The sequence below is a fragment of the Gobio gobio genome, assembly GCF_949357685.1.
Source record: "Gobio gobio genome assembly, chromosome: 18".
Lineage (NCBI taxonomy): Eukaryota > Metazoa > Chordata > Actinopteri > Cypriniformes > Gobionidae > Gobio > Gobio gobio.
Genome location: NC_137111.1, coordinates 12,090,661 through 12,104,070, shown reverse-complemented (window position 1 = coordinate 12,104,070; position 13,410 = coordinate 12,090,661). Strand labels below are relative to the sequence as shown.

General features: G+C 37.1%; 1 protein-coding gene across 1 annotated transcript in view; it reads left to right on the top strand.

The window, feature by feature from the left end:
• The window catches only part of pde10a (phosphodiesterase 10A), a 118,097-nt gene that overhangs the window by 71,261 nt on the left and 33,426 nt on the right, over positions 1 to 13,410 (top strand). Inside the window, exons 4-6 of the mRNA XM_079843150.1 lie at positions 5,940 to 6,060; positions 10,077 to 10,126; positions 10,911 to 11,051. Coding sequence (XP_079699276.1) covers positions 5,940 to 6,060; positions 10,077 to 10,126; positions 10,911 to 11,051 — 312 coding nt within the window. The remainder of the gene's footprint in view (positions 1 to 5,939; positions 6,061 to 10,076; positions 10,127 to 10,910; positions 11,052 to 13,410) is intronic.

The window sequence follows — 13,410 nt, the reverse complement described above, 5'->3', positions numbered from 1 at the left end:
ATGCAAATCGATGAGATCTTATAACAGTATATAGCAGATTTCTTACATAAAATACATATAAAGATTGGTTGTTACACTATATCTCCCATTAATATTTTCTACATAAGATGATATTCAAATGTTTCGTTTTATGATCAAAGCTCATAGTTTTTACTCTAGGAGGCAAAACATAGAATGCAATGTGATGCAATGATGATGATTGAGAGAGATGTACAAATAAACGTTCCTCATAATCCTCATGTATCGTATTTGACAGTCACTGTCTATGGATAATAAAAATAGTATTTTTTTATAATAAGTAAATGGATAGTAGCCCATAGGTGCTTCAGTACATGTTCATCTTGAAATATTACTTCCATTTATAAAAGTTGACCTAAAGGGGGACATTTACAATTACAATTATACTAAAAGACCTTTTACTTTATAAAAAAAAAGTATAAACGATCAATCAGAGTACAACAGGTTTTTGATCACAATTTTTATCATGTCTATAATTTAGAGGGCATATCAATTATAATGCAGTAGCCTTTATAGGGTTTTCATGAGGAATCAATGTTGTAGGATGAAAAAAAAGTAATATGTGACCCCTTTATAAGTAAGTCTGCTGCAAAAGTGTGAACATTCATGCCAAAAGGGGACGGTTATCAGGGGAGAATCACTCATGGAACACTTAATTGAAAGTTTCTGCTAATAATCACTAAGCAACACAACATACAGCTGCTAAATAAAAAAGTGTCTGCTCTATGACAAATGGCATGGAGAACGCAAACCCTGTGACAGATTTAAATGAGCAGAGGCAATGACCTCATTAACAGGTTTAATGGGCTAGGGTTAGGGTTAGGAGCACACACTATGCTCTGAGCACCTAGGCCTGCTGATTTAGGGGACAGAGATGAAGAAATTAAATGGGGACAGGAACAGCAGACTTTTTGGAGAAGGACAGCAGGGACGTCGTCTGTCCTCAGTGCGTCACATGTTCGTCTACATAAACAGGATGCGTAGGGAGCCGTTCCCGTGGGGGAGCACCTCACACACCCCTCGTCCACCGGCCCACTCTGACCTTTCACACAAGGACAGAAATAAACATTCTTGTTTGGGCCTGCCGTTCACTCCTCCTGATTTGGAAGTTAAAATTGGAGTTAGAACTGATTTCTGTATTATATTCAGGTCTCTTTTTTTGCACATTTCATTTGCATATTGGGAGAGAAAAGCTTAATTATTTGATGTTCATGATTATACTGCCTTCTAGAATGTCTATGTCTGTCCTTGTGTGAAAGGTCAGAGTGGGACGGTGGATGAGGGGTGTGTGAGGTACTCCCCCACATTGTTTTGGCCAAAATGTCAAAATTGCCAAAAGACGGTCACATAATGCATTGCGAGTTCAGTGAAAAAATCAAAGGACAAAGCAAGGACTGCCTTACCCAGTATTTGTGTATGTTATATATTTTTATGTACCCATTGTTACCTAATGCTATATTCAAAATTAATTTTAATGGTTAATTGACTCTCATGTAGGACAGATAAATCTGCGATACTGACATTGTACCTTTCATTTAATTCAGCAAAATAAATACACTAACTTTCAAAAGTGTTGGGTCTCACTGCATGAAAAGTGGGATTTTCGTCAGTATGTGACACTGTAGATTGCCGTGAAACTTCAGGTTTACGACTGTGCACGGCAATTTGCAGGCAACACCGAAAACTGCCGTAAATTGTGGTAAATTGACGTGGGCCTTGCTTGGCAGTTGTCCCCCCATGACCCCCCCTCCCCTTAATTCTAGGGGAGGCTTTATCATGTAAATGAACATGCTGTGAGCTACACAAATGCAAATCAGAGTAGCAGCAGGGGGAGTTTTATCTAGGTTCTGAATTTTTTTGACTAAAACAAGTTTAAAGTTTAAGTTAAAATGTTAACTTAAATTTAAGTTAAATGTACTCGTTTTAGTACACATTACTAAATTTTTAGGGCAACCAGTTTGCTCCAATTTTTTAAGTAGATTCAACTTGTCCGGGCTCACAGTGTAGATTAATTACTCTGTATGTCATTAGCAATAACCAATGTTATGTAAAAAAAATAAAAAAATACAGGACAGCAGTTCATGTCTTCAACCTTTAGAGAGGTTATGTGATGCAACAAGACAATGAACCAAAGCACACAAATAAATCAAGTAAAGCATACAGTTTACATACCAACATTAATTTTTCCACCCTGCACTGTGAATGATTTTTTAAATGGCTATTAATCATAAATGTGAAAAGTACAAGTTTGTGTGTTTATAGTTAAGTCAGATTGTGTTTTTCTGTAATTGTCATTTAAATTGAGCTCACACCACATTTTATTAATTATCAATGCAGATTTTCAAGAGGTGGTTTCAGGGTTTAAATTATGCCAAGAGTAGGCCTTAATCTAGTTAATCGTGAGTTAAAAAATTGTTGCCTGGAACAAAGATTAAGCACAGATTACTAACACCTGGACTATGAGTCCTGAACTAAAATAAACTGGATTCATTTACAGTTTTATCTAATTGCTTACACACAATTTCTGAAAATATGGCTCCATTTCTTGTAACTCTACACACAAAACATCAGACATCTCTTGCAAAAGCAACACTTTGTGCAAAACTATTTTAACTATTTCCAAAAATGTTGTTTTTGCATATATCTAACTACACAATGCACAACTGAGGAATTTACAGTTGAACTGAAATCAACTGAACTGAATCAACACTGAAGTGACACAGTCACTTGAGCTGAATATTGACACTATATTGGCTTGTTAGAGCCGGTTTACAGCAGAATTTGTTTTGAACTTGTTACTGAAGCTGCTATGAAACAATATATTTTGTTGAATGCATATTCTTTCTTTCTCAAACCTTAGTTTTGATTTCTAAGTGATCAATTTATGTATGTGTTTTCACACATGATCATTGGCTGTATGGGTCCTCAGTAAATGAATGTGGCATTTAAATGGCAAAAGTTATTCTTGTCTCTATAACTTATGGCTTCCTAAAGACACGTTTATGGGTAAATAAAATATTAATAATATAAATAAAATGAATATCAAAACATATTTTAAATATAATGAAGTCATTTTATTATAGCACTCATCAGATGTTCCTGGAAACAAAACAGAGACAGAACAGTATAAACAAACTATACAACAAACTAAACACCAAATTACAAAAACATTATTATGTGAAAGTGAATAATGTGGTGTGTGTTTTCAGTTATTAATATGTGCTGTGTAAATTAGCCTATACTTTTTGAAATTATATATAGCCTAACTTTAAAAAACAAACAATAACCCATATAGATAAATTATAATAATTGTATAATATTAAGCATTTACTTAATATACATTGTAACATTAGGCTACTTTACTCTAGCACAGTAGTCAGTTAAGCAATTAATTAATATCTTATATTAATATGTATGTAGCCTAGGCTACATCTAAAGGTAAGTCTGCTTTAAAAAAAAATATTACACTTCGACATGTACAGAATGTGCGCGTTAAGAAACACGTTCAAATGTGTCATGTTAAAACTGTGCGTGAAGCGGAAAACAGGGCGTGTTGAAGGTTGAAACGATCATAAGTCACGCGTTTCGTATAAAGAGATTTGGCCCCGGGCGCGTTCCATATCAGAGCCCTAGTCCAATGGGGTGCGAGGTCGAGGTCATGGCCATGACGCGTAGAAGACGAGCTTTAAACTATTTTTTTATGTTTTTTGCTGCTTTCCTTTTTCGTGATCAACAATGACAGGACACCGTCTTCAACTCAATCTCTGCATGGACGCGACGAACTTTTTGGACTCATTTTCAGGAGGCTGTCTTCGTCTTCATAACTCTGAGGCAAACTGCAGTCGCTATGAACCACAGCATGGGTAATGTAATGTTACGATTTAAAGAATATGCTTTTATTCAGCTGTATAAGGAAATGGATGCGTTAATAGATCCGAGCTTAAAACTGCACATTTTGTTTACACAGACTATCCTCACCTCATAACGAAGCCGTGAGCTCTTATCTGCTTGGAGCGATTTCCACGAGTCTAGATTTAACCGCTGATCATGACGAAATTGTGTGTAAGTAACTTCTAATGTGTTTCTCATTCCTTGTTTAATTTTACCGTGACTGTTTTTATTAATACCAGTCTCATGTAATTGTTTTCCAGCTGCCTGTAAGACGTATTATGAATCGACACGCCGGAGCTTCAGATACAAACAACCTGAAACTGCGAAGTTTAGCTCGGAGTCGATCAAGAAGAAAAAGGGTAAGATTTATTATATTAGATCCGTTTTTTGTCAATGTGAGTATTTTTCAGGTTGCTTATTGTCTTTATGGATTGTATTACAGTTGCTGGAAGCGAGAGTGTGCTGGATGAGGTGGACATTTGGAAGTCCATTGAACTCATGTTTGACGAGGAAGACGGCTTTGTTGACGGGGTGTCTGGATGGATTGTGCGGCCACCGCCCTCTCGCAGCCTGGAGCTCGCCGAACTTTACATTACATTACGAGACATTACTGCTGCACTGTACATAGTTGTGTGTTTAACAATAAAGCTCTTTCTTTGAGTAAACCGCTGTGTTTTATAAATTAAGCCCTTTCTTTGAATGAACAGCTGTATGCTTATAAATGAAGCCCCTTGTTTGAATAAACGGCACGGTCCGTATAATTTTCCCATATATTCCTTGATGGTATGAATACTTCATAGCACAATAACATTAATATGAAACAAATTATTACAACATAAATTATATATTTATTATTATTATTGGGGTTTACATTTATAATGAGCCAGGGGGACCAATAATGATTGGTTTGCAGTGATCTGCCAACCAATCACGAGGGATTTTTCTTTTTTAAATGTAGTGGCTTCAGCCAATAGTGAGTGAGTAAATTCAAGTCTGGCCGTTGACTCTCTGGTTTCGCTGCTATTCATATGCAAATTAGAGGCGTCGCACCTCCGCGCGGTCTCTCAGCGGGGGGCTCTCCACCTACGTCATGGTTCGTTTACGACAATTTGTGGCACAGACGAACGCGACGTTCGCTGCCTCTAAATTGTCGAAAACTGCCGAAAATTAGGGAGATTTCCAGGAGTATACAGGCGTTTATGGGGTCGAAAATCCCACTTTTCATGCAGTGTCTGTAAAAATGTTTTGTTTGTTTTTACAGAAATTAATACTTTTATTCAGCAAGGATGAATTAAATTGATCAAAAGTGATAGTAAAGACTTTAACATTGTTACAAATTATTTATTTATTTTCTGAAGGATTATGTGCCACTGAAGACTATAGTAATGATGCTTATTTAAAATTGAAACAATATTCCACAATATTACTGTTTTTGCAGTTTTTTGATCAAATTAAATATTTAAAATAGCTGTTTTCTATTTTAAAGGGGACCTATTATGCCCATTTTTACAAGATGTAATTTAAGTCTCAGGTGTCCCCAGAATGTGTCTGTGAAGTTTTTTTTCACGGGCTTGCAGAGAAAAGCTTACTGGGTTGTCATTTTTGAAGTTTTCTGGGTTGGTAGATGCATCGGGGACCCGATTATAGCACTTAAACACGGAAAAATTCAGATTTTAATGAAATATCCACTTTAATACATATATTATGTAATTCACTAATGTGATGGCAAAGCTGAATTTTCAGCAGCCATCAGTGTCACATGATCAGCATATTAGAATGCATTCTGAATGACAGCATTGCCATATATGAATAAATTACATTTGAATATACATTAAAATAGAAAACAGTTCTTTTAAATTGTAATAATGTTTCACAGTTTTACTTTTTTTTTTATCAAAAAAAAATGCAACCTTGGTGGGCATAGGTGACTTCTTTAAAAAAAAAATGTTGAGGGTTAGTGTACTTTTGGCCATATTGTGTGGTATAGGGTGCATGTGCATGTGAATGTGTGTCTTACTTGTGTCCAGCAGTACCAGGACACGAATATGCAGAGCGTCGTATATGAGCTCAACAGCTACATGGAGCAGCGGCTGGACACTGGAGGAGACAACAAACTACTGCTCTATGAGTTGTGCAACATCATCAAAACAGGTTAGAGACTTTCTGTCTCTCCCACACACACAAACACTCACAGAGCCCAAATTACCCACTTCAGGTGAAGGGTAGTCCAGCCATTCATAACACTTAATAATTGTTATCTGTTCTTATTAATATTATAAAACATTATTATGAAATGTTACTGAAATTTTTTACCAAATGGCACACTTCGAGATGAACAAAATAGTAGTAGGCTATTAGGCACCAATAATAAGAAGTTACAGCATTCACATGGTCCTCATAAACAACGCAATGCTGCGAAGCGGAGACTTGGAGGCACTGCAGCTGCCAGTAGAGAGTCTTACAGAATCAGATGAAGGTGTAGTGAAACCAGGTTAAAAGGTCTAAGTACGGGTGTTCCCAATCTCTCTCCTCCGCACACACGCTGATCGAGCAGCACTCAGCCTGTCACTTCCCATCCACCCACGCTTCATCTGCATGCTGCAGCACTGCAGAGCGCTGGGATTCAGTCTGGCCCCCTGCATGTTTCACACACACAAACACTGCACGCCAAACTGAAGTGTGTGCGCACCGGTTTCAGAAATTAACCTTTCATGGGCATTTTTACTTTGAGGTCCCATATTTGTATGTTTAGCTCTATAACAGTATACAGTGTATCCGGAAAGTATTCACAGTGCCTCAATTTTTCCACATTTTGTTATGTTACAGCCTTATTCCAAAATGGATTAAATTCATAATTTTTTTCCCTCAATTTTCCTACAAACAATACCCCATAATGACAACGTGAAAGTGGTTTGTTTGAAATCTTTGCACATTTTTTAAAAATACAAAAACAAAAAAAGTATTCACAGCCTTTGCTCAATACTTTGTTGAAGCACCTTTGGCACCAATTACAGCCTCTAGTCTTTTTGAGTATTATGCTACAAGCTGGACACACATATTTTCATTCTTCTTTGCAGGACCTCTCAAGCTCCATCAGGTTGGATGGAGAGCATCGGTGCACAGCCATTTTCAGATCTCTCCAGAGATGTTCAATCTGGTTTAAGTCTGGGCTCTGGCTGGGCCACTTAAGGACATTCACAGAGTTGTCCTCTAGCCACTCCATTGTTATCCTGCCTGTGTGCTTAGGGTCATTTCCTGTTGGAAGATTAACTTTCGCCCCAGTCTGCGGTCCAGAGCGCTCTGGAGCAGGTTGTCATCAACTATGTCTCTGTACATTGCTGTACAGAGACATATTTGCATTCTGCCAATGAAAAACATCCCCACAGCATGATGCTGCCACCACCATGTTTCCCTGTTGGGATTGTATTGGCCAGGTGATGAGCTGTGCCTGGATTCCTCCAGACATGATGCTTGTCATTCAGGCCAAAGAGTTCAATCTTTGTTTCATCATACCACAGAATTTTGTTTCTCATGGTCTGAGAGTCCTTCAGGTGCGTTTTGGAAAACTCTAGGTGGGCTGTCATGTGCCTTTTAATGAGGAGTGGCTTCCGTCTGGCCACTCTACCATACAGGCCTGATTTGTGGAGTGCTGCAGAGATGGTTGTTCTTTTGGAAGGTTCTCCTCTCTCCACAGAGAAACACTGGAGCTCTGTCAGAGTGACCATTGGGTTCTTGATCACCTCCCTGACTAAGGCCCTTCTCCCCCGATCGCTCAGTTTGGCCGGGCGGCCAGCTCTAGGAAGAGTCCTGGTGGTTCCAAACTTCTTCCAGTTACGGATGACGGAGGCCACTGTGCTCATTGGGATCTTCAATGCTGCAGAAATGTTTCTGTACCCTTTCCCAGATCTGTGCCTCGATTCAATCCTGTCTCTGAGGTCTAAAGACAATTCCTTGGACTTCATGGCTTGTGCTCTGACATGCACTGTTAACTGTGGGACCTTATATAGACAGGTGTGTGCCTTTCCAAATCATGTCCAATCAACTGAATTTGCCACAGGTGGACTCCAATCAAGTTGTAGAAACATCTCAAGGATGATCAGTGGAAACAGGAAACACCTGAGCTCAATTTTGAGTGTCATGACACAGGCTGAGAATACTCATGTACATGTGATTTTTTAATTTTTAATTTTTTTATAAATTTGCAAAGATTTCAAACAAACTTATTTCACGTTGTCATTAGGGGGTATTGTTTGTAGAAATTATTGAAAAAAATAATGAATTTAATCCATTTTGTAATAAGGCTGTAACATAACAAAATGTGGAAAAAGTGAAGCGCTGTGAATACCCTGTCAATTTATGTCAAATACTTAATTAAATTGAGTTAAGAAATAAATTCTCATGAGATATATTTCTATCCGATGCGCATAAATTCTAAAAATGCACATAAAAAAACATACTCAATTGAGGTGGATAAATGTTTTATCTGATATGAAGATATGCACATTAAAATACAATGGAAACTTTTACTAAATAAATCCCTCGATGCACAACAAAACTCCTGTGACTTTGCCTTAACAGTGGATGTGATTGATAACTGGACTAACCAGCGGTCAGTTTCATTGCACAGCTTCTTAAAGGGTTAGTTCACCCAAAAATGAAAATTATATCATTAATTACTTACCCTCATGTCGTTCGACACCCGTAAGACCTCCGTTCATCTTCGGAACACAAATGAAGATATTTTAGTTGAAATCCGAGGGCTCAGAAAGGCCTCCATTGGCACAATGCACTTTACACTCTCAAGACCCATAAAAGGTACTAAAGACTTCAACACAAAGTCCATCTCACTACAGTGGTTCTACAATAACTTTATGAATCGGCGAGAATAGTTTTTGTGCACAAAAAAACCCTAAATAACGACTTATATTATGATGACCGATTTCAAAACAATGCATCATGAAGCTTCGAAGCGTTATGAATCAGTGAGTTGATTCAGCTGTTTGAATCGCCAAAGTCACGTGATTTCAGCAATTTGGCGGTTTGACACACGATCCGAATCATGATTCGACTCGCTGATTCATAACGCTTCGAAGCTTCATGATGCAGTGTTTTGAAATCGGTCATCACTATGTAAGTCGTTATTTAGGGTTTTTTTGCGCACAAAAACTATTCTCGTTGATTCATAAAGTTATTGTAGAACCACTGTAGTGAAAAGGACTTTGTAACAATGTCTTTAGTACCTTTTATGGGTCTTGAGAGTGTAAAGTGCATTGTGCCAATGGAGGCCTTTCTGAGCCATCAGATTTCAACTAAAATATCTTCATTTGTGTTCCGAAGATGAACGGAGGTCTGACGGGTGTCGAACGACATGAGGGTAAGTAATTAATGACAGAATTTTCATTTTTGGGTGAACTAACCCTTTAAATGTTGGTTTGATCATTCTTAAATGCCTGTGCCAAAATTTGTCATCAGAAATTTAGTTTAATTCCCTCCCAGAAACATTCCCAAATACCAGGCATCCAAATGCAAGATAACATGACAGCGTTTATTGCTTTTCGTCTGCTGCTCTGAGACGCAAGTCATTTATGATGTAGGATAAAAGAGCCACAGTGGCTTCCCTGATTGTAGCAACTTCCATTTTTATTACAAACATTTTGCGGCAATTTCCCAGGAAGTGATGATTTTGTTCTCTTGAACACATGGGATGGAAAGCTGCTTTAGTTGCAAATGTTTTATGCGATATTCTGATTTTGCACATAAATTTGCATCTTTGAATGGAAACATAGCTGATGTGAATTAAGTGATATAGCTTTCAGATTAAAAGATTTCTTTACCCCATTTTACCCCAAGTTCTGGCTAATTTGTGACCCTGGTTCACACATGTTGATTTAAACATCCTTCTTTTTTACATTCTTTTGGTCCTTTGGAATACTTGGATCTTCTTCAAAAGAAAGAATTATTATATCGGTTTAAAACATTAGCCATATATATTAGCCCTTTGCTGTTAATTTTTCCTCTGGAAATGCCACTCGGAATCTCTGGGCCCATTTTTGTCCAGTTAAATTCTTTGAGATTGTATCGTTTTGAGCGTACGTCTCAAACATGATAGAGTACATCATCCTGTGACACTTTTTATGAGTGTTTATTTTGTTTTTGTTTTTTTACAGCCACAAAAGCTGATGGATTTGCACTTTACTTCCTTGGAGAATGCAACAATGTAAGTATTTTCTGTTCTGGTTGAGTTGATACATGTGGAAAAGTGTTTAGTGGATGTTGAGGTTAAGAAATATACTCAAACTCAAGTAAAGTCTTTAAAACAATGATTTAAGGAACAATGACGGATGCAAATCTTTTAGTGACCATTAAAAAACTATTTTATATTCTTCAAAGAAGCGTTTTTTGCCTAGATACTTAAATGAAACTAGGAACAATCTATATTTTGTCAACAAAAATTTCTAGGCACTGAAGCTTTAGAGGTCTTAAGATCATGAGAAACATAAACTCAGCCAAGTGAGTCTAAACCTTTGATTGGTCATGTACATGTTCTGTTTGTCTCAAAATGGCCTGGAATTTCTATAGCATTAAAACACTTGAGACCCCTGCTATGTTCATTTCCTCTCTTTCATACACATGAGGGGTTTAGCTTGGATGGCTAGTATTGTGATCAATCGAATAAATAGGTTTGAAAGGGCTTCTCTTTAGTCTTATCTGTCTTATTCAGTGGTAAGTAATGAATAGATACACCAATCTATTGTGATTTTGTGATCTATTTTCAATTTATAATTATATAACTGTCAGTTTTAGTGGGTACAGCTAGTCTTAAGTTTAAATGTAATTATTTTGCATCTTAGGTATATTAAGTGTTGTAGTGTTGTATTTTAGCCAGGATGAATATATAATGAGATTTTTAAAGTACAGGAAAATATTATAGTTTACAGGGACAAATCAAGACATTTTCCTTAACATCGTGCTGTTTGTTGGTGTTGCTTTCCCTGTCACAGAGTTTATGTTTGTTCTCTCCAACGGGGGCAAAAGAGGGGCTTCCTGGGCTCATCCCCTCTGGTCCCATCACGTTTGGGACCACCATCGCCGCTCACGTTGCAAAGACACGCAAGACACTACTTGTAGAGGACATCATGGGGGTGAGCCACATGCTGTTTTCACTTCCAAGGTCCTCAAAATAATTTTACTGCAGCTCAATTTGACAGTATTTGCACTAAGAATTCCTTTAAAAAAATGATGGTAATTTCTGCTATTTCTACTATTTTAACAAATATATATTTTTAAAAAAATCACCTAACATGATGGTAAATTTGTCACTATACCGAATGTGCCATCCAGTTTGTCATACACTGGGAGCAATTAAACTGCACACCATCTTGAAAGTTCACTAACATGGACCATCAGCTGTGAGCTTGTGGCTAAACTTCAGCAACAGTTAAATGAAAAAAACAGTAAAATGTGTTGTAAAAATTCCTTTATTCTTTATTTTCATCAGAAATTCTTTAGTAAAAAGACTGAGTTTGCATGGCAAAATACAAAACAGTTATTTTAGCCTCCTAAGACCCAGGAAATCAAAGTCTTTTGAACATAGTATTTTTTTTTCATGTCATTAGATTGTTTAGAGCATAAGAAACAAATGGATTTTTTTATTATTATTTTTTAAATGATATCTTATTCATATTGTATGTTATGTCCTCGTAAGAGGACAACGGGACTCTTAAAAACAAAACAAAAAACGGGAGGTAAAAACAATTCATTTACCAATTGTCAGGTTTCATGATTATGTTTTTTTAACCAAACTTTGTTTCAAGATGATTCTCAACTATGTTATAAAAAAAAGATATAACGAAATGAATTGATATACCATTTTGCAATATTTTACAATATGTGGGTAAAATGGCCATCCATGGGTTTTCCCATTCAATGCAATGTATCTATACACTGAAACTAATTTGCATATTAATGTATTCTTGGATCAACATTTTCATAATAATATCTATGTATATTATATGTTCATATTTTATAGGAACATTGATATGTAGTTTATTTTCCTATTCACTTGTTGGGTCTCCCAAAAGGCCTAATAAACATGCTTTAAGTCCCGGGGTCCTCTATTGAGAATCAATTAAATCAATACCCTGTTTTGTAACAGAGAGTCATATTTTGATTAGAAACCCCTTAACATTTTCCTGAGATGTTGATTTATAAAAAATTAAACTATTAGAAAATGTATCAGATTTATATGATATTTACAAAATTTTATCATATTTCCATAAGAGTGTTACATTTGATCATTCAATCATTTTTAAAGTCCAAGGAGAAGTTGTTGTCCTGGTGAAACCTCAAAACCCTGAATGTGCTCTTTACAGGGCATCCAGACTTAAAATGTGTGACATGTATGGTGTCAGAGAAATTCACTAACATATAATGTCCTTGTATGAGGACAGTGGCACCCAGGAGGTTAGAGCAATGTTTCTCATCTGTTGGGTCGCAAGACCTTTTTGAGTGGGAGTGAGTAGTCAAAGAAACAACAACAACAAAAGAAAGCGCACGTGCGATCGCACTTCAAGTTTTGCGCTGTGGAGCCGAGGTGGTGTGTCCCAGCCGTTCAGCTGTGGTACAGCAATTGTGGCGACGAGACGTAACGTCTCTCTTCCCTATAAGTCAGTCACATTCGACGTTACATCAGAACCACTAACAAATTGGGATCCCTACCAAAACTCCACAATTGCTGCCCGTTCCAGCCCCCTGTGTAAGCTTCCTAGTCCCCCTGCACCTGCCAGAGTGGAGAAAAGGCAGGACTTCAGCACAGAGAAGTGTCAATCACAGCTGTTCCTATACAGTGAGACTATTGGACAACACTGGGAAAGTGTGCCTATGGGAAGGGACGCTACAGAGGCCACATCCTGCCCATAGCGAGGTAACGTGGAGATTACACATATGGACTGACCAACAGGGCAGTGCTACATATGGAAGGTCTCTGTAGTAGATTCAGTCTAGTTAGGGTGAAGTCAATACCGGTAGAGAAAGACTGAAAGACACGGGAGACAATGACATCTCAACCTGGAAGAATTATTCGCCACTGGTTTCTTTGAGATTTTCCTATAGGGTCTTTAATAGGGTTTTTCAATGTATTAGTAAAATAAAGCTTGTGGTAAACATAACTTCAGGATACTTTGACGTTTTGTTCTAGAATGTAAATTACAGACACAACTACAGATTTGCGTGCAAGTTTCCATTCATCAGGATCAGTGTCCATATGTCAATTTCCTAAAAATGTGCGGGTCATATGACCAAACCAATTTGGTACACTGTTGAACCACTGAGAACCACTTTTATAGAGTATCAAATAAAAATAAATGTTACACACAATGCTCATATTGCTACAGCTTTGTATGCATATTATTCAAATAAATATTTAAAATTAAATTAAGTAAAATTAAAATAAAAGATTTAAGATGATTTAAAATTAGAAGGCCAGAGACCAGAAATGTTGCT